The sequence below is a fragment of the Poecilia reticulata genome, linkage group LG6 (assembly GCF_000633615.1).
Source record: "Poecilia reticulata strain Guanapo linkage group LG6, Guppy_female_1.0+MT, whole genome shotgun sequence".
NCBI lineage: Eukaryota > Metazoa > Chordata > Actinopteri > Cyprinodontiformes > Poeciliidae > Poecilia > Poecilia reticulata.
In genome coordinates this window covers 28,993,705-29,014,494 of record NC_024336.1, presented here as the reverse complement: position 1 = coordinate 29,014,494, position 20,790 = coordinate 28,993,705, and the positions used below count along the sequence as shown (strand labels likewise).

The window sequence follows — 20,790 nt, the reverse complement described above, 5'->3', positions numbered from 1 at the left end:
CCCAGCCTCTCTCACTGCCCGGTCATGAAGCTATCAGCTAGCACTCGCCCAGCCTCGCTCACTGCTGCTCTCTGTCTCAGGTGGGAGGAGTGGACCCTAAACAGCTGGCTGTTTATGAGGAGTTTGCGAGGAACATTCCCGGTTTTTTACCGAGCAACGATCTCTCCCAACCCACTGGCTTCCTGGCTCAACCCATGAAGGTAAATCTTTAGTAAAAACTGTTTTAACAAAAGGGAAAGTTTGGGTTATACTTGGAAAACCTCAACAGGATCTTAGGATGTCATGACATTAATAAAATTACATTTTAGGTTTCAAATGATCTACATTTTCTATAAAGAGTTTGTAATTACATTGAGTTATTTAATTTTGTGTTTTTTTTTGTGATCGTTTCTTCCACAGGAGTTTTGAAAATAAGTTGCTTTACTTTATTAACCACTTCCCATAATTCAGAGCCTTCTGACAACCCCATAAAATGTAGTTAAATTAGAAATGATTTTAACTTTATTTCCTTTTCTTTGCTTAGCAACAAGCCTGGGCCACTGACGACGTGGCTCAGATCTACGATAAATGCATCACAGACTTGGAGCAGCACCTTCATGCCATTCCTCCAGCGCTCGCCATGAACCCGCTGACCCAAGGTCTGCGGAACCTGCTGGAAGCCGTGGCTTTGGCGCGAAACTCCAGGGACGGCATTGCTGCCCTGGGCCTCCTGCAGAAGGTAGGCAAACGCCCGGCGCGGTTGTTATGGAAACGTATGAGGCTCCTGATGTGTAACGGAGCTGCTTTCTGTCTCGTAAGGCCGTTGAAGGTCTCCTGGACGCCACCAGTGGTGCTGATGCCGACCTGCTGCTTCGCTACAGAGAGTGCCACCTGCTGGTGCTGAAAGCTCTGCAGGATGGACGGGCCTACGGACCGCAGTGGTGCAATAAGCAGATTACCAGGTAAATTCACTCCTCGCTATTTTAGGACAGTTTAATACTAACAACTGTATATATTATGGACTCTTTCATGGTTTGTATGCAATCTATGAAAATGCTGGAATTTCATTTAAGTATTTTCAAGGTTTTAAAAGTTCCTGATTTCTGTACAATTAATATAAATGTTGTTTGGCTTGTTTTATTTACATTGATCAACGTTGTTACTCTGTTACTGTTTTGTTCCCTGACCAGTCAGGTGTGAGCGAGACACATTCCAAAACATAAACTTTTGTTATATTTTAGGTTTTTTCTCCCTGCTGTGGAATATAAAATATTATCACAAGATATTAATATCGGTAATAAATTATATAATCTATCAGTGAATTGAAACTTTTTGTGGAAACTTGCCTCAATCTTTGAAAAGTGCCTGAATTTAACTTTGTGAAAACTGTACTCTTGTGCTCTGTTAATGAAAACCTGACGTGAAATCTGCTCTGTGTGTTTATAGGTGTCTGATTGAATGTCGGGATGAATACAAGTATAACGTGGAAGCAGTGGAGCTTCTGATCAGGAACCATCTGGTGAACATGCAGCAGTACGATGTGCACCTGGCGCAGGTAGAAACACTGACTTTACTTCCTGGTTTTCTCCCTTTAGTCTGAGGCGTTACTGAACTGATTTATGTCGTCTTTCAGTCGATGGAAAATGGACTCCACTACATGGCGGTGGCATTCGCCATGCAGCTGGTGAAGCTGCTGCTGGTGGACGAGCGCAGCGTGAGCCACGTCACGGAGGCCGACCTCTTCCAGACCATCGAGATTCTGATGAGAACCTGCGCACACTCCAGAGCCAACGCACCCGAGGGGTAATGACCTCATTCACAAAATAAAACTAAAACAAGAAGTGCTGTCCACAAAAGCCCAGATTTACTTTAGTATTTACTTTAGGGCTGTTGTAAACGATTATTTTAGTAATCAAGTAATCTATAAATTTTTCTTACGATTAATCGAGTAATCGGATAAAAACAATTATGAAATAAAATATTGGTAAATCTTCCATAACACCAGTGTTACTGTCGGATATCAACATCAGTCTATTTTTTCCACCTTTGAGCTTCCCTACCAGTTACTKTTTTGTAGACCKGGGGAGCAAHACGGGATATTTACGGCTCCTCCGTTCAGAAACTCATCTACCAGCCATGTTCCGCCTCCCGTTTGTTCAGACCGGGMTGATATAAGTTTATTGTGCGGTTCGTCCGTAAAGCTGCTCTTACCCTGTAAGCATCAACTCTCAGCCGCCYGCCGTGTTCAGTCTCTCCGCTCACCTGTATAAATCCTCCTCAGCTTCTTCCCACCGTTCAACCAGCAGCTCTGGAGCAGAAAGGCTGCCGAACTCCCGGCATCGCGCCGGTCATTTTAAGGATGTTTATTGGTCCCACAAAAACGATGAAAACCCGGAATTATCACCAATCAGTAAAATCCCCGCGGGCCGAACTTGAAGATTGGACGTTATGCCGCTAACACGTAGCTTCCGTCAACAACTCAGAGGCGGAAGTCAGAGCTCCGCKCAACKCAAATAATGTTCCGGCTGAAACACRGTGCGCTAAATGATAAAACATAAATTAACGAAACTTCGAGGCAGGTCAATTTTCCTCGAGGAATTTTAATAATCGAGGTACTCGAATCACTCGAGGAATCGTTTCAGCCCTAATTTACTTATCTTGTGTTTTCAGACTATATTTTAATCTTTTCCCACATGCACTGAAGGTTTTAATGTTTATTCTTTCACCTTCATTTTTACACCTGAGTACAGGTGCTTCACTCTGACTCATTTGGGTATAAAAGAGCATCAAGACTCAACACCAAACTAAATCATTGAGGATTTTAAGGACTTGTAACCAAAAAAGAAAAGTTTTTATTACATTTATTGAGGACATAGAAAGCAACAATATTTGTTCTTTGCTATAAAAACTGTTATAAGATCTTTGGAAAAGATGATTACTAAAATGTTGGACCATTATCAATAAAGAGAAGGCTAATTGTGTAATTGTGGTGATGAGTTTGAAGCTTATCCCGATATTTTGGACCTCTGCTGACTCGCTCCTCCTCACCCTCAGGCTTCCCCAGCTGATGGATGTCGTTCGCTCCAATTACGAAGCCATGATTGACCGGGCACACGGAGGGCCCAACTTCATGATGCACTCTGGGATTTCCCAAGCTTCCGAATACGATGATCCTCCAGGTCTGAGGGAGAAGGCAGAGTACTTGCTGAGAGAGTGGGTCAACCTGTATCACTCAGCTGCAGCTGGCAGGGACAGCACCAAGGCTTTCTCTGCCTTCGTCGGCCAGGTTAGCACTCCTTTACAGGCTTTAGTCTTTAAGTTACAAGTTTATTTGTATAGCACATTTCAGTAATAAGGAAGTTCAAAGTGCGTATGTCATAAAAACATAACACAACGCATTACATTTTGTCAAACGCCATCGTCGGTGCTCATCAAATATGTTGATTCCATTTATCAATCAAAAGCATCTTTAAACAGGTGTTTTTTTAGCCTTAATGTTAAGGAACTCAGTGTTTCAGCTGTTTTGCAGTTTTCTGGACGTTAGTTTGTGGTGAATAGAAGCTGAATGCTGCTTCTACGCGTTTGGTTCTGGGAATGCAGAGCAGAACCAGAAGATCTAAGAGGTCTGCAAGGTTGATTCAACAACAGCAGATCTTTAATATATTGTGGTGCTAAGCCGTTATCAACTAACAGTATTTTAACATCTATTCTCTGAGCTAAGTGAGGACTTTATAACTGGCGTTATTGTTATAGTCCTGGTAAAATCCTGGTTATAGTCAGAAACCCAGCAGCAGCGTTCTGGATCAGTTATAGTTGGAGGATTGATTTTTTTTTTTTTTTAGGCCGACCTGTTGCAGTAATCGATGCAATTTAAGATGAACACATGAATGAGTTTCTCTAGATCTTGCTGGGACATTAGACCTGTAATCCTGGAAATGTTCTTCAGGTGATTGAAGGCCGACTTTGTAACTGTTGTCATGTGACTAAAGGATCATGTCAGAGTCCATCACTCCCAGATTTCAGCTTGATTTCTAGCTGTAATATCTGAAGCTGCGCTGACTCTAGATCGTTCCTCTCTGGTTCTGAAGATAATTTCGTCTTGAACTAATGAATCCATGCGTTGCTGCTGTTCCTCACATCCTCCCCGGTTGTTTTCTCCTCAGATGCACCAGCAGGGCATACTGAAGACCGACGACCTGATTACGCGGTTCTTCCGGCTGTGCACAGAAATGTGCGTGGAGATCAGCTATCGTGCACAGGCTGAACAGCAGCACAACCCAGCAGCTAGCGTAGCCATCATCAGAGCCAAATGTTACCACAACCTGGATGCCTTCGTCCGGCTCATAGCCCTGCTAGTGAAGCACTCTGGAGAGGCCACCAACACCGTGACAAAGATCAACCTGCTCAACAAGGTAAACTGGGTTTTTCTGCTTGATGTTGATCATCTAGTCCATCTTAATCTAGAAGTAAAAACCGACTCTGCTCCGTCCTGCTTCAGGTCCTGGGGATCGTCGTCGGAGTGCTGATCCAGGACCACGATGTCCGTCACACGGACTTCCAGCAGCTGCCGTACCATCGGATTTTTATCATGCTACTGTTGGAGCTCAACGCGCCCGAACACGTCCTGGAGACCATCAACTTCCAGACACTCACTGCCTTCTGGTAAAACAAACGAGATGTTTTAAATTTGGGCAACATTTAAATTCATATATCAGTTTCCTGGCGTAAAAACAAAGCTCCTAAAGATCATCAGATAAAGCAGTGCAGGACAGTGACTGCACTGCTTTTGCAGAATGTCATTATGTTGTAACCCCTTGCTTCGTTTATTTGTGAAATCAGATTCTTGAAGTTTCTGCTCTTCCCTGCAGCAACACGTTCCACATCCTGAGACCCACCAAAGCTCCCGGCTTCGTGTACGCCTGGCTGGAACTGATCTCTCATCGCATCTTCATCGCCAGGATGCTGGCGCACACGCCCCAGCAGAAGGTAGGAGAGCCTCGAATTCCCCCACTGAGTCAGACTGGTTGTTTTCATCTTTCAGAAGTTAAATAACGATGGCGAACCTCTTTCAGGGTTGGCCCATGTACGCACAGCTGCTGATTGACCTCTTTAAGTATCTGGCTCCCTTCCTGAGGAACGTAGAGCTCAACAAACCTATGCAAATCCTCTACAAGGTACGAATAATGTTTGAATAACTGAATAGTAATGACACATTTAGCAGTTTGCAGCAATCTAATGCTTCTCTTGTCTGAAATGTCTCCTTGTTTGTTGTTCAGGGCACACTGAGGGTGCTTCTGGTCCTGCTGCATGATTTCCCAGAGTTCCTCTGTGATTACCATTATGGCTTCTGTGACGTTATCCCACCCAACTGCATCCAGCTCCGCAACCTTATCCTCAGTGCCTTCCCACGCAACATGAGGCTTCCGGATCCCTTCACGCCCAACCTAAAGGTAACCAAACGCAGCTCCAAACTTTAAACTTTAACTCTTATTAATGAGCTGCAGATTTGGAGTTGAATTTAATTCTCCACTGTTCCTTCAGGTGGACATGCTGAGTGAGATCAACATCGCTCCCCGTATCCTCACCAACTTCACAGGCGTCATGCCGTCTCAGTTCAAGAAGGATCTGGACTCCTACCTGAAGACGCGCTCACCTGTGACTTTCCTGTCTGAGCTTCGCAGCAACCTGCAGGTTAGAAACCACTTCCTCCTCGACCACAGGGTGTCTGTGCATCCTTAAAAAGTCTTAAACCCAACCTGTGTATCAAAGATTAAGGCCCAAAATGTCTTAAACGCAACCTATTATGATTCCTTGAACAGTTTAGGAAATGTCTGGCCTATACAAAACGTGTTCATTACATTGTTTGCACAAAATCATTCTCAGAAGATGAGATTCGTTTGTTCAGTTCTGTCTAATTTGAGCTGTTTTAGAGTTTCTGTCACTTTAAATCCTAATAAGCTGTGACTCACCACAGCCCTCACCTCTGAGTTTTTAACACTCGCATGTGAAAATGGCTGCAACAATGTGCAATTATATAACTGTACATTTGCAAATGTTTGTTTTCTTCCAGGTGTCGAACGAGCCAGGAAACCGCTACAACATCCAGCTGATCAACGCGTTAGTGTTGTATGTCGGCACACAGGCCATCGCTCACATCCACAACAAGGGCAGCACCCCGTCCATGAGCACCATCACACACTCTGCACACATGGACATCTTCCAGAACCTGGCTGTGGACCTGGACACTGAAGGTAGGAAAACCCTCTGAGTAATTAATCACTTTATTGTGTGATGAATAAAAATTTGCATGCCACACCTTTCAGCTTTTATACAGAAATAAATTTAATTTTACAGCTACTACTATGTCTAATGTAATCACATGATGATATACCAAGAGTTTGTGATTGTAATGAAAGGAGTGTGAATACTTTAAGGCTAAACTGAATCACCTGATGGCGTTTCCATTTTCTGGTATTTCCAGGGCGATACTTGTTCCTGAACGCGATAGCCAATCAGCTGCGCTACCCGAACAGCCACACCCACTACTTCAGCTGCACCATGCTCTACCTGTTTGCTGAGGCCAACACCGAGGCCATCCAGGAGCAGATCACCAGGTGAGAGCCGCTCGTCCCGGGTCGGGTCGACCTCATCAGAACCTCTGTCGGCTGATTGCACTCTGCTCGTCCTGCAGGGTTCTGCTGGAGAGGCTGATCGTCAACAGACCTCACCCATGGGGACTCCTCATCACCTTCATCGAGCTGATCAAGAATCCTGCCTTCAAGTTCTGGAGTCACGACTTTGTTCACTGTGCGCCTGAGATCGAAAAGTAAGTTTAACTCCAGCACTTTCTTCACCTGGTTCATATTTATTAAAGAAATGCCATTGCATTGCTTTTTAGGCAACAAAATGTTAATTTTTTAAAACAAAAAAATAATAATAATAATTTGTATTTACACATTTAACGTCTTTCTAATATTTTTTAAAGTCTGATTAATCATCACCATTGATCACTAAGATTTGGGCAGTTTTTTTTTTTTTTTTTTTTTTTTTTTTGGGGAGTTGGATGGGTTTTACGTTGTATTTGGGCTGGAAACTGTCAGACCTGGCAACCCTGGCTGTGATGCTTACTGTGTGTGTGTGTGTGTGTGTGTGCAGGTTGTTCCAGTCCGTGGCTCAGTGCTGCATGGGGCAGAAGCAGGCCCAACAAGTGATGGAGGGCACCGGTGCCAGCTAACCGTGTCAGAGAGACACCGCGGCCTTCGCCCATCCCATCACCACACACCCAGCTCCCAATTCACTGTTGGCACTGGATAAACTGGCAACCACAGTTTCATTGTTTTATTTTTCTATTAAATGTGGCCGGAAGGACTACTGTTCATGGATCTAAAGAGTTTCGTTTTTTCCCCTTTGGGATGGAGAACGGGAGGAGAAATGCTGTTTAAAATGCTTCTTTTGTTGTAAATATTGAAAAAAAAGGGAGAGCAGGGAAGTGGACGAATGAATTAAAGTTCACATGTTTGGTTAAAACATACCTTTGACATGTAAAGACACCTGAAGAGTTTCACTACCAAAGTCTTTGGTTTGCTTCCCTCCCACACAGATCCTGATTTGTGACTTTACTTTGCTTCCCGAGGCTGAATGGTTGATGATTGAAGAGAAGAAACTGCCTGCTACTTTTATTTGGTTCTTTGAGRTTTTTTTTGTTGTTGTTGTTTTGTTTTTTTTGTTTTTTTCCTGAGTGGGACTGAAAGTTGAGGTCACGTCTCTCAGGTGTGATGGTGGTGGAGACTGGTTGCTGATGGTTTGTCCATTTCAAACTGGTTCTGGAGGTCTCTCTCCCTGGCACTTGTAAAAAAAATGTGCAAAGTGACGATAACATCGTAAATGACAACTTGTACAAAGTTCCGAACTGAAGAACAATAGAAGGACCAATACAGCCCATTTTGTAACATTTTGAATGTTTTGTAAATGTATTGGTCCGTGTGTTGTATTTTGTAGTTCTTTCTAGTTTGCCTTTAGTTCTTGCTACTTTAACTGCAGTATGCATAAATAAAGAAAATAAAGCATTCAAGGTGCAGCCATGTTTGCTTTCTCAAACCGAAACATTTGGCAGTTAATTTGTTCTCAAATTACGGCTTAAATCTATGGCTGGACAATAAATCAATAATATAAACAGTGATAGATAATACATCTGCAAGAATATCCGATCCAGAACCGCACAGCATTCTGGGAGATGTAGGAAAGACTTAACTGCTCAACCTCATGGCTCAACCTCAACTGACTCGCTCAGACTTTCGTTACCTAGCAACAACCTGCTGGATAACTGCAGTTTTCATAAATCATAAGTACTGTAGCTTATGTGATACTGGGAAACTGAAATACAAATGTTTATGTCACACTATCCTAAAGTTTATTTAACGAGGCCGCACCGGAAACGGGTAAAAGACTTAATTCCTTGCATTCGTTCAGACTAAACTAATATTTGTGATATAAAAAAACACATTTTAGACATCGAAATTTTTAAAACCAAATTCAGAAGTTCACATAAATGTTGGTATTTTTTGTGTAATTTGTTTGTTTTTTTTTTTAGTCATCTGCGGTGTTTGTGTAATCTTAATCCAGCCCATTCCTCCTGACACTTCTGGTGTTGCCTACAATTTTTTGTAACCTTATGACAAAATGTACTGCTCAAAAAAAAATAAAGGGAACACTTAAACAACACAATATAACTCCAAGTAAATCAAACTTCTGTGAAATCAAACTGTCCACTTAGGAAGCAACACTGATTGACCCTCGTCGGGTCAATAATCTCAAATTATCACACTGATTGACCCGTTCCTAAGTGGACAGTTTGATTTCACAGAAGTTTGATTTACTTGGAGTTATATTGTGTTGTTTAAGTGTTCCCTTTGTTTTTTTGAGCAGTGTATTTATCTTTAGCATTATTATCTACTGTTAAACAGAAAAGAAAACCGCATATGAACGTGTTTGATTGAACCTACAGCCGCCTGCAGATGGCTGAAAACTTTGTCTTTTCAGAAAACGAACTGACCACCAGAGGGCGGTGTTGGGCCGAAAAAAAAGTCACCTCAGCAATCAGACTTGCAGATTGTAGGACAGTGAACCAGATATGAATCCTTAACGGACGTGGCTCGTTGGTCTAGGGGTATGATTCTCGCTTAGGGTGCGAGAGGTCCCGGGTTCAAATCCCGGACGAGCCCTCCTCTTTTCCCCCATGCAAATCTGGGATTCCTAACTGTGCCAGAGACTTAAATCTTACAATCCAGACTATGTGCTTTTCTTCATCAAGATTTAAACTGGGTTGCTTCACTCATTCTACACTGTTCAGGTTCTGTGGAGTAAATTTATTTGGACTTCTTTTGCATTGTTTTTTTCTGTTCTGCAGTGAATGTGTGAAGTCTTTAAAAACGTCTGGATTTAAACAGTTTTGTTCTGCACAGAGCTTGAATGTTCTCTCTGTGCATACGTAAGTTCTCACCTGATACGTTTCTGAGTTTGATAAGTTGAAAAGTGGCTAGAGATCCCCCCAGAAACTTTGAGATTGTTCTCAGACATTTTATTGCAAGAAAAACTTTCTCAGTTTCAAAGGTTGAAAATGTTAAACTTCTGGAAATTCAGAAGTTGTAAATTACCTACTTTTGAAACCCAGAAATGTTAATTTTTTCTAGAAAATTTCTGGGATTAATCTCAAAATCAGTTTTTTTCTAGCAAATTTTAAACTTTTTCAAACTCTGAAATTCTCTTGTTTTCATCCAATTTTCAATTTTTTGACAGAAATGTACATCTTTTCATGTCTAGAATGGCTCTAATTCAGCATCGTTGGTTGCTCTGTTGACCAGACAAAACGTTTTGTCTGTGCTTATACACGTGTTTAATCTGTGAATTAATCTGCAAGAAAGCAGATTAATTCACACTTTTCAGACAAAAGTTGCTCTCAGCTCATTTGTCCTCAGAAATTCACTTAGAATAAATATTTAGAGTTTAGTGAAGGTTTGAAAAAAAGCTTTGGTATCTGTATCACACATGCTCCACCACTAGAGGGCGGTGTTGGACTCATGAATCCTAACCTGCCACATCAGCAGGATGAACACCTGGACTTGCAAGATGTGGCCAGATGTGAACATCTGTCAGAGGAGGCTCGTTGGTCTAGGGGTATGATTCTCGCTTAGGGTGCGAGAGGTCCCGGGTTCAAATCCCGGACGAGCCCTTTTTTAAAAATGTAGTATCTGTGCACAAGTGTTGGTTCTTACTGGGAACTCAGGCTTCATCCCATAGTCCAGGAAACATGACTCCAGGAGTATTTGTGTTCGCTGTGTTACCTTGAGTGCAGCTCGGAGTCTGTGAGGCATCACTGAACACAAACGCTGCGTTCTCCTCCATCATCTGGGACAAAACCTTGAAGCGCTCATCAAAAAGCTGACGCTCCGGCTCACACTGAACGTCTCAATTGAATAAAAATAACTCACAAATTTCTCCTTCCAACACCAAACTTTTAACCTTTCAACCTCCGGAAAACCCCTGAAAACAAGTCGTGTTTGCAGTTTGAGACATCCACCACTAGAGGGCGGTGTTGGACTCCTGAATCCTGACCTGCCACATCAGCAGAATGAACACTTAGACTTGGAAGATGTGGCCAGATGTGAACACCTTTCAGAGGAGGCTCGTTGGTCTAGGGGTATGATTCTCGCTTAGGGTGCGAGAGGTCCCGGGTTCAAATCCCGGACGAGCCCTTTCTAATAATTTAGTATCTGTGCACAAATGTTGGTTCTTACTGGGAACTCTGGCTTCATCCCATAGTCCAGGAAACGTGACTGTTAGGTCTATTTGTGTTCATGTTTTCTAGAAGTGGGCAGATTTATATTTACTTAGCATTGAATTAGTACTTTAGTTTTAGATTCCGTCTTGAAATTTTATTTTTGTAGTGTAGATTTTCCAATCTATATTGTATTGGTATCGACATCAGTGATTTTGGCCCATTATTGAAAATATTCCAAAATATTCAGTAGTACACACCTCTAATGGTTGCATATTGCACATCTAACTTATCTATTTGTAAAAAATACTCAAACCATAATCATTTTTTATCAGTTATTTATTGGAAACACCGTAATTGCATAATTGTGTTTTATCGACATCAGTGGAATATCTTTGAAGTTTTGTGGATATCTGTAATGGCGCCGCAGCCGGTGAAGCTGTGAAAACGAACAGAAACGAGCGCAGACAGATGTTTATGGTCTGTTTCCAGGGGTCAGGACGCGGTGAGCTCCAGCAGTCTGTGCAGGATGACTTTCTGTCCGAAGCGGACCTGCAGCGCCCTCCACCTCCTGCTGCTCCGTCCTTTCAGATCCGCTCCGTCCTCCATCAGCTTCCGGTCGCTCTCCAACTCTGCGTCCCCGTACGACCTCAGCGTGAGCCGGGCTGCCTCGTGGATCAGACGTTTCCATGACGACTTTAAATCGGGCAGACCCTCGTTGGAGAAGGCCTGGGAGATTTTATCGTCGTCGTCTTCGTCGTCGTCCTCCCATCCTTCGTTGTCTCTGAATTCTGAGAATTCCTCCTGCGACATGGACAGAAGCTGCAGCAACAAAACAGGAGCTGAGCGTCAAACTCATTTTCATTTTGGGCCATTTCAAAATCACGTAGAATTCATCGATAAAATCCAGTAACAAACTGTTAAAATATTAATAAACAGCTGTGCCTCCATCTGATAAGCACTTCTTAAAATTAAATAATATTGAACATGTTTTGAAACTGATCAGTCCCTCCAGGTTTCTGTGATTTTTGTGCAATCACAATCATCCATCCATTTTCTTTCACCCTTGTCCCTCAGTGGGGTCGGGAGGGTTGCTGGTGCCTCTCTCCAGCTAGCATGCCAGGCGAGAGGCGGGGTCACCCTGGACAGGTCGCCAGTCTGTCACAGGACAACACAGAGACACACAACCAGGCACACACACACTCACACCTAGGGACAATTTGGAGAGGCCAATTAACCTGACAGTCATGTTTTTGGACTGTGGGAGGAAACCGGAGTACCCGGAGAGAAGAACATGCAAACTCCATGCAGAAAAACCGGGGCCGGGAATTGAACCCAGAACCTTCTTACTGCAAGGCAACAGCTCTACCAACTGCACCACTGCGCAGCCCTCAATCACAATCACTGATTCAGAAATACTTGCAAAAACATTTAGCTATGTTTGAGTTTATGTATGATGGTAAATGTGACTTTTTGTTTGCTAATGGACTATTAATTGACATCAAGTAAAGCTGAGGAAGCAGTGTAAGAGAAGTGAGAAACACTGCCACCTCCAGGTGGGAATTAGCATCACATAAACATAATGTTTTTGATCACCAGGTTTAAAATTTGCAGTAAACTCATCCTTAGACAAAATATTGCGAAAAAGTGTGGCAATTGTGAAATTGGGAAAAACTGGAGAGACTGATATAATTTGGCAGTAGAGAGATAAAAACTACTTTGATTTGGTTGATACAATAATACTTAAGCACTTATTTAATCCCTCTGGAGTCTACAGGGCCGTATAAAAAGCTTCGGAGGGCCAGTTTGGCCCCCGGTCTATGAGTTTGACACGTTTGGTCTAAATGTAAAGTTTTTATCTCGTATTAGAGGGAAAGCTGGGATGTTTGCGCTGCGTTACCTTGAGTGCAGAGTGCAGCTCGGAGTCTGTGAGGCAGCCCTGATCACTGAACACAAACGCTGCGTTCTCCTCCATCATCTGGGACAAAACCTTGAAGCGCTCATCAAAAAGCTGACGCTCCGGCTCAGACTGAACGTCTGCAAGGAAACAAGAAGACAAATAATCCTGTAAGGTTCAATACTGTATCATATTCAATCAGTTTATATTTAAACAAAGATAGGTTTTGAATAAATTTCTGTAGCTTAAATTACCAGCTGCCTGGCTTTTTAGAATATCAAAGAATTATTCAAAATACATACAGTGAGCGAGTGCATTATGCAGGGTACTCGCAAATAGAAGCGGCAAAAATATACAAGTTAAATGTATTTTTGAAATCTATTTTTTAGCATTTTGAATTAACTCAGAAATCCCAGAAATCAGTTTTTTTCTGCACCTCTATTATAAATCATGTGAGAAATCTCCAGGAAGGAGAATTTATTTGTTTGTTTTAGGCAGAGGTTGCTCTCAGCTCAGCTGAATAAAAATAACTCACAAATTTCTCCTCCCAACACCAAACTTTTAACCTTTCAACCTCCGGAAAGCCCCTGAAAACAAGTCGTGTTTGCAGTTTGAGACATCCACCGCTAGAGGGCGGTGTTGGACTCCTGAATCCTGACCTGCCACATCAGCAGGAATGAACACTTAGACTTGGAAGATGTGGCCAGATGTGAACATCTGTCAGAGGAGGCTTGTTGGTCTAGGGGTATGATTCTCGCTTAGGGTGCGAGAGGTCCCGGGTTCAAATCCCGGACGAGCCCATTTTAGCACATAATGGAGAAGCAAATCAGTAATTTTGTAAAGTAAATACTTCTTTTATTGACTGGAGGAAACAGGCTTACATACTTTAATGTGTTTTATTCATGAATTAACTTTCTTGCCCTAATTTATATAAAGCCTTTGTTTATTTTAAAACAGTTGACTTAATTCTGTCCTGATCTGCTACATTGCTTAGCAGAAAAACAGGCACGTCAGTAAAATATCTGTTTTTGAAATCTGCAGCCAGTTCTTTTACAAATTTTACAAAACAAGCATTCAAAGCAAAAATCACCTCTTAACAGATGATCATTCAGTTTCTGTTCAGTTGAGTTACTATTTTCCCTGAATTAATTCTTTTTGCATATATTTGTATCCAAAGAGACACTATTTTTCATACACACAAATAAGTAATGCTGATCTTTTAAAGCTTTTATAAAAATTCTATTTTTACTTATTTGTTTAAACCAGTGGTCCCCAAACTACGGCCCGCGGGCCGCCTCCACATTTGGTCCGACCCCCTGAACAATACCAGAGAGCATTCAAATTTTTTTTCATATATTGTATTTTCCGGTTTATATGTGGCTTTTTCTTCAACCACCAGGGGGCTCTTTAGCAGGAAGTGTGTCCTGTAAACTGTGGGTGTTTTGTTTTGCATGGCGCATTGCTGCCATCTGTTGGACTTTTAGGGAACTGCTTGACTTTTATGTTATTTAATCAGTGCGGTTGTTTGCTAGCGGTAGAGCAGATGAACACACGTGTTTGTTATGAACGCCGCATTCCAGGTCGAGTTCTTCGAAGCAATGCCTGTAAGTAGCAGCTTATACTTCAAAACGAGCCTTTATGTTAACATATGTTAAAGCTACTTTCCCTCAATGGAATATATGCTAGTCAGTCCCAGTGACCGTTTCACTAACGGTTTTTGCCCATGTGCTTTCTGGGTAAAAATCAATCGAGAAACGCACGCGCACCCCACCCACCGTCAACCATTTCCAGCAGCGCAGGTGATAAACGTGTAACACTTTTTCTGTCACAATCTGACTCCGGCCCCCCACCAGAGTAGGGAAAAGTTATGTGGCCCTCACAGGAAGGAGTTTGGGGACCCCTGGTTTAAACTGTCAAAATGTCAAGACAGTATGGTATGAGACAGATAATCTATGAAAAAAAAAGTCCCTCTGCCATCTCTGGAAAAAATATATTTTTTAAAAGTTTAAAGTTACAAACTGCAGCTTTTAAGGCCTTTTTTCATTAAGACCGGCAGAGCATTCAATGTTAATAACACTTTCTGAGCTTCCATACGTTTTTCCTACTTCAACATCAGAAACGGCATTAAGTACTGAATACTTTTACTTTAGCATCAAACCAGTTTGAAATGTAAGTTTTCTGGAAATTAAAGCATGTCGATGAAAATCCCCCTGGTTTCCAGAGCTACCTTGCGCTGCGGCTTGGTAGAGGCAGGCGACGGGAATGTCCGCCGTGTCGTTGCTGTTCTCCGGATACGGCTCCGTGAAACCGTACATGTGCAGCAGCTGCCAGTTGGCCATCTGTCCGTACGTGTTAAAGACCTCCTCGCCTTTACGCAAGCGGCGCACAGAAACCATCTTCAGGCTGTCCTGAAAATAAGGATTCAGTTTTACACTTTTCAAACTCAGAAATTTCCAAGTTTTTCTATAAATATCTGAGATTTTTCTGGGAGAAATGTATTCCTTTTGTCTTTTTCCCTATCTACAATAGCCCTAGTAAGTAGATTCACATTTGAGTTGCATAACTTTTCCAACACATTCACATATTGTATGAATGTGTGCATGATTGCCCCCCATGCACTAAGGGTTGATGACAACAGTTGTAAATTAACGAGGTTTTTCTTTTCTCGGTTTTAAAATCGAATTGATTCCTTACCGGATTGAACTCCAGGTTAGCGTTGTGCGTGGATACGTGGTTCAGCATGTCTGCCATGGGAACCATCATGGGAGGGTTGGGGGCCCTCTGCTCTTCATCCTCTTCATCATCCTCTTCCTCCTGCGGCTCCTGGAAGCTTCAGTCAAAGCAGAAATGAAACGGGCTCAGAAATTAATGTTAAAAACTTAAAGAGTTTGGGTTTGTGTGTGCTAACCTGTAGGCCATGACGAAGGCCACCAGCTGTGTGTACAGCTCCAGAGTGTGTGTGTTGGGGTTCCACAGCTCGGGATGTCTCATTATGAAAGGCAGGACGATATCTGCGTACTCTCTCTGGATGTTGGATAAATCCGTCGCCACCGCCTCTGGGACTCCTGTTCCCTTCAGCAGTTTGTCTCGCTCCTCTTTAGACCTGAGGAAATCATGAAGCTGTCACTCAGCTGAGCTTAAAGGTGACCTGTTTATGCTTCCTTGAACAAGTTAGAATAGAATAGTTTTCTATACAAAACATGTTTAATTCATTTGTTTTGTGTACAAAATCATTTTCAGATAATGAGATTTTAGTCTGCTCCATTCAGAATGAGCTGTTTTAAGAGCTCTGTCACTTTAAATCCAACTAACCTGCTGCTGGCCACGCCCCCCAACTCAATATTTGGGAAGGGGGTTCAATTTTACTTTGAAAACAGAAAAAAATGGAGTTGATAGAATCAGAAAGCTTTGATGTTGTGAAAATGGCTGTAAACAGATGCGCAAATATACAACCATACATCTTTGACAAGCAAAAGTGGAGCCTCCTGCAGAATTTGGTATCTGGACGGTAAGTTAACAATAAAACACTTGTCTCTTCCAGCACCCAGGTGACCAAAATGTCCTGCACCTACACTTGGGTTGCTAGGTTACGGCACAGTGGCTGTCAAATATGACTTAAAAATCATGAGGTTTTTGAAACGGTTCATTTTCCAGACACCAAAAAGCCTTAACTTATTGTTAAAAATCTGCTGGGTGATTTTTTTAAAGCACTATGCCTGTTTTAAGAAACAGTTGAGACCCAAATGGAAGTATAAAAATGTGCAGAATGCGGATTTTGCATAATAGGTCCCCTTTAAGGAGTGGAGGTGAAGCCAACCAGAACATGGGATGATCCAACGCTTTGAAGCCAGGCCACAGGGAGAGGTACGGCCTCCAGTGGGACTCAGGAGATGTGGACTCATAAAGCAGAGCCAGCAGCAGGGGAACCCAACCAGAAGTGCTCTCCAGAGACGACTTCTCTGTGGAAATAGAAACAAAACACATTTGGGAGTTGATAGAATCTGGACGTTTTAATGTTATAAAACTAATTTTCAGTAGAATCACCTTTCTTCAACAAAGCAGAAACCTTTGTTGTTTCCTGGTGGAGAAGAGCAGATCTGGGGATGGTGAACAAAACCTCTCCTTCCTCGATGTCTTCCTTCGCCAGCATCCCATAATCTACCACTGTTCCCTCTGTGCTCAGGCACACCTGCAGACAAAAACCTGGGATCAATTTCACAGACAACTGGCAGGAAAAACGTCACACACTGAACCAGGGTCTTAAAATGAGGCTAAGACTCACTTTAAAATCCTTCATGAGACTGTCTTAAAAAAAAACAACAGAAAAAACAAATGTCTTTAGTCAGAGGCTTTTTCACATCGCTGGAATACAGTCAGGTACAGGAGAGCACAACCATCACCATCTATAACAACTCTATGAAGAATTATGAATTAATAGGAGTTACAACATTTATTTTCCTTTTGGAATCAACTAAGTATTTTTTTAAATGAATTGAAGTTTTATACTGGAGTTAGGCCCAGAAACTGTGATGGCCACCATGGCAGAATGTTGTTTTCTGTGTCTGGTGAACCATTTCTGGCCAATTTCTCTGGATCACTATTCTGCTGAGAGACCAAACAAAGACACATTATTAGTTTTCTGACAGATTCTACCTGATTTCTACTGAAAACATCCACTTATTTTATAGACTCAATGATTCCTAGTTTCTTGAAAGAGAAACAGGCCCACAGCATGACAGATCTTCCACACTACGGTTAGACTATCCATCCTTTTGTTTTACAGCCACTGCTGAAAACTTCTTCGTTCCAGTAAAACTGAGGAAACTGCATGTTTACTCTGCATCCTGGCTGGATGTCAGGGTGCAGAATGTCATAACAAACCTTTTTACTCAGGACCAAACCGACTCTGTCACACCACTGGAGGAAGTCCTGCAGGCGCTCTGAAGCATCATCCACCTGCATAAAACAAAATCAAACATGTACTGATATCTGGCTCTGTTGTTACGCTCTTTAATCCACGTGTTTACACCCAAAGCAGCAGCCTCGTGGACTTCAAGACCTTTTGACAACAAACATTTTAATGAACTCCGTTAGTTAGTAGTTAGCATGAAACTCAAGATGATAATGTTGATTAGTATCAGATTTTGTGTATGTGTTAAATCAGAACAATGTTACAACCTTTACTCGCTTCGCTTCAGTCGCCATAGTCAGACTGCAGGTCTGGCCGGATGCTAATGCTACTTAGCTTGCCATGAGCTGGGATAAATTTAACCTGAGCGCGGACTTGTAGGCAGGAGTTTCTATCAGGACAGGCTTTATTTGAGACAAATGCAGGACAGAGACAATAGTGACAGATACAATAATTTTTGTTGAGTCATTTTCAAAGTAAGGTTTGATAGTGCTTGCAGAGTGGTAATGTCAAGACGTACATACATATATCCTTAACATTAGCGTTGTATGTGCTTTTAAATCTGGACATATTGGCTTGTTGTTCTCAGATGGCTCGTTGGTCTAGGGGTATGATTCTCGCTTTGGGTGCGAGAGGTCCCGGGTTCAAATCCCGGACGAGCCCGCGTTTTGGTTTTATTGTGAAGTGATTGTTTTTTAAATTCACCTCTATGACTTTGATCTGTGCGACAGACTAGCGACATGTCCAGGGTGTACCCCGCCTCTCGCCCGAAACGTTAATTGGAGATAGGCACCAGCACCCCAGTAGGGACAAGGGTGTAAAGAAAATGGATGGATGGATGGACTTCAATCTGTGACTCGTTCTACGGCTCATATAAATACACCGAATGAGCTTAAACCAAAGTGGATTATTAAAAACACATGCCCATAAACACAATTTGTGTTTAAAATAATAATAATGAAAAAACTGCAAAGTAAACAAACAAGAAAAAAACAACTGAGATTTTGTGGTGATTTAGTAAGACTTGAAAACTGGGTCCTGTGGCTTTTTCTTAACCCTCCTGTTGTCCTCGGGTCAAAATGGCCGAGATTTGTATGTGTTTTCCCTGTACACAGAAAATGAGGTCTTTCACTTCCCGAAACCCTCCTTTAAGCCAGAATTAAAAAGTTTCTGTCAAGAGGAGGAGTTCAAAATCCTTTCACAGATGTTTGAGAGCCCAGTAAATTTTCCCCTTTAGAAATTAAATATTTTCAAAATGTTTGCACTTTCCTAGTATTTTAGAATTACTGTGATAATCTAATTTTTATTTATTTATTTATTTATTTATTTATTTATTTATTTATTTATTTATTTATTTATTAAATAAATATAAAACAAACAGCCTTTTCAAAATTTAAATTTTGCATTCTAAGTCGATTTTCATTATCAGTCATATTTCCATTTTCACATTGTATAAAAAATTAATAAAAACATTGTTTTTTCAAGGTCAACAACTTCAAGAATCAATCTTGCAATTCTGTTAGTGACCAGTAGAGGATGCTGCTGCTGCACAAACCATTTAAGCATTCAAAACTGCCAGACAGATTTTATATTTTACTCCTGGAGTTTATAGTTGTGGAAATATGAATTTTGTGGCTCGTTGGTCTAGGGGTATGATTCTCGCTTTGGGTGCGAGAGGTCCCGGGTTCAAATCCCGGACGAGCCCTTCTTTTTCTGTTCTGAGAGATTATCTGTTGAATCTGATTGAAGTATTACAGGCTTTCTCAGTTGCTTTGTTGCATTTCTCACATCACTATTAACATTTGCACGATGACTATTACATTTCTTGAAACACTATTTTAATAAAATTGTGCACGACTGTAAACAATGTCATCAGGGTCAGCTGAGGTTCACCTGAGGGATTGCTATGTTTAGGAGACGTTCCTAAAATCAGTAGTTAGTTGTATGTTTGAATTATCATGTATTTGTATGTGGTTTAAAACACAAAATGAGGTATGTTAGTGATATTCTTTTAGTTTATGTTATGATAAATATAAAGGATTTATTTGGACTGTTGGGAATGGAAATCCCGATCGATGAATCATAATTTGTATTGACACACGGAGCAAAAAATCAGCCAAGAAAAGCATTCAGACTTTACTTATTTTATTCACTTTCAGCGCTGAAAGGAGACGCTTTTACCATTACATCCGAGAAGAGTTTCTAAAAAAGTCTGTAGCGTCTGAGGAGAAAGAGGAGGGCAGCTGATTATATGGACTGAAGACACTCCCTGAAATCACACCATGTCTCTGTGGCCTGGGAAAACGTTTCTTTTTCGTGAGAAATKGACCTTKGTGTCTMACAGAATCAAACATGTAACTTTTTACTATGGGCCTTTGTCTAACAGCGTGTGACTCTTTCTCGACCTTGGTAAAGCGTCTCAACATTGGCCTGCGAGGCTTCAGTGGCGTTTCAGCTGTAAACTGGTCCACCAATCGTGGAAGGCGCCCACAGTCTCACATCCTGGCACACCCAGAAAGGATTGGACTTCATTCTGCAACACAAAAAACACAACAAAAAGGGAAATCAATGGAWTATATAAAGAAAATTAAAGTGAAGGAAAGCATCTATTTTTGTCACTAGATACTAGTACTGCCCTTAAACTCTGGAAAGCTGGAGTTCCACGGTCGTCTTTTGGTTCTGGGAACCATCTGATAGGCAGGTGGGGTTCTATTGGTACCACTGCTCCTCTCTATGTTGGAGGTGATGCACTGAACAGCCAAGGACCTCAGGCAGGGAACAGCAGCATCCACAGGTGATGAGGAGAGCGAGGAGGACAATTCTTTCAGATTGGGCATCTTCATAATGTTTTTTCTTTCTTTCTTTCTTTTTAAAAAAAAAAAAAAAAGAGTCATGCCATGGTGGGTTGACCTATGTTCCTCCAAATGAACACTCTAATATCCTTTAACAATTTTCTTTCTTTACATGTTCTTTATTAGCTTGTAAGGGGGACATTGTGATTGCGATCCACCGCCTAAGAGGCCTCGGGGTGCCCTGTCCGTTTTTACCCCCAAAATTGACACGAAATGAAATGAAATGAATGAAATACAACATCAAAACTTGAAATGAAGCTATGTATATCAACATCTGCAAAAGCCTCGGGGGATGTTTTCCGGAAGGGACAGTGTCTACTCTAGGGTTTGTCTTCCCTTTTTTGGGCTCTTTTAGAGCCCAACAGGGGGAATGTTGAGA

At 41.8% G+C, this 20,790-nt stretch overlaps 2 protein-coding genes and 6 non-coding genes across 16 annotated transcripts in view; 7 read left to right on the top strand and 1 right to left on the bottom strand.

Moving 5' to 3' along the window:
• Nucleotides 1–8,050, top strand: part of cnot1 (CCR4-NOT transcription complex, subunit 1) — a 28,543-nt gene extending 20,493 nt beyond the window's left edge. For all 7 annotated transcript variants that reach the window (XM_017305287.1, XM_017305286.1, XM_008412522.2 and 4 more), the window contains exons 34-49: nt 81–200; nt 524–718; nt 799–941; nt 1,426–1,534; nt 1,613–1,782; nt 3,034–3,265; nt 4,143–4,391; nt 4,478–4,641; nt 4,848–4,965; nt 5,052–5,153; nt 5,256–5,429; nt 5,521–5,670; nt 6,050–6,230; nt 6,461–6,593; nt 6,671–6,805; nt 7,135–8,050. In XM_017305287.1, the coding sequence (XP_017160776.1) occupies nt 81–200; nt 524–718; nt 799–941; nt 1,426–1,534; nt 1,613–1,782; nt 3,034–3,265; nt 4,143–4,391; nt 4,478–4,641; nt 4,848–4,965; nt 5,052–5,153; nt 5,256–5,429; nt 5,521–5,670; nt 6,050–6,230; nt 6,461–6,593; nt 6,671–6,805; nt 7,135–7,213 (2,454 nt within the window). In that variant the 3' untranslated portion in view covers nt 7,214–8,050. The remainder of the gene's footprint in view (nt 1–80; nt 201–523; nt 719–798; nt 942–1,425; nt 1,535–1,612; nt 1,783–3,033; nt 3,266–4,142; nt 4,392–4,477; nt 4,642–4,847; nt 4,966–5,051; nt 5,154–5,255; nt 5,430–5,520; nt 5,671–6,049; nt 6,231–6,460; nt 6,594–6,670; nt 6,806–7,134) is intronic.
• Nucleotides 8,051–9,128: 1,078 nt separating this feature from the next.
• On the top strand, nt 9,129–9,200 carry trnap-agg (transfer RNA proline (anticodon AGG)). Its single transcript has one exon. It is a non-coding gene; the product is annotated as a tRNA-Pro (tRNA).
• A 935-nt stretch (nt 9,201–10,135) lies between these two features.
• On the top strand, nt 10,136–10,207 carry trnap-agg (transfer RNA proline (anticodon AGG)). Its single transcript has one exon. It is a non-coding gene; the product is annotated as a tRNA-Pro (tRNA).
• A 451-nt stretch (nt 10,208–10,658) lies between these two features.
• On the top strand, nt 10,659–10,730 carry trnap-agg (transfer RNA proline (anticodon AGG)). Its single transcript has one exon. It is a non-coding gene; the product is annotated as a tRNA-Pro (tRNA).
• Nucleotides 10,731–11,074: 344 nt separating this feature from the next.
• Nucleotides 11,075–17,855, bottom strand: setd6 (SET domain containing 6, protein lysine methyltransferase). Of its 3 annotated transcripts, XM_017305090.1 has the most exons (10): nt 17,829–17,853; nt 17,157–17,606; nt 16,933–16,955; nt 16,695–16,839; nt 16,468–16,609; nt 15,559–15,753; nt 15,345–15,480; nt 14,878–15,058; nt 12,654–12,790; nt 11,075–11,575 (listed from the first exon to the last, which is right to left on the bottom strand). In XM_017305090.1, the coding sequence occupies exons 2-10, from the start codon at nt 17,188–17,190 to the stop codon at nt 11,249–11,251; spliced, it is 1,320 nt and encodes a 439-aa protein (XP_017160579.1). In that variant the 5' UTR covers nt 17,191–17,606; nt 17,829–17,853; the 3' UTR covers nt 11,075–11,248. The 3 variants fall into 3 exon arrangements, with proteins under 3 accessions (XP_017160579.1, XP_008410741.1, XP_008410742.1); XM_008412519.2 differs by lacking the exon at nt 16,933–16,955 and having other exon boundaries at nt 17,532–17,606; nt 17,829–17,855; XM_008412520.1 differs by lacking the exon at nt 17,829–17,853 and having other exon boundaries at nt 17,532–17,606.
• trnap-agg (transfer RNA proline (anticodon AGG)) lies at nt 13,379–13,450 on the top strand. Its single transcript has one exon. It is a non-coding gene; the product is annotated as a tRNA-Pro (tRNA).
• A 295-nt stretch (nt 17,856–18,150) lies between the features above and the next one.
• trnap-ugg (transfer RNA proline (anticodon UGG)) lies at nt 18,151–18,222 on the top strand. The gene has a single exon. It is a non-coding gene; the product is annotated as a tRNA-Pro (tRNA).
• Nucleotides 18,223–19,192: 970 nt separating this feature from the next.
• On the top strand, nt 19,193–19,264 carry trnap-ugg (transfer RNA proline (anticodon UGG)). Its single transcript has one exon. It is a non-coding gene; the product is annotated as a tRNA-Pro (tRNA).
• Nucleotides 19,265–20,790: the final 1,526 nt, after the last annotated feature.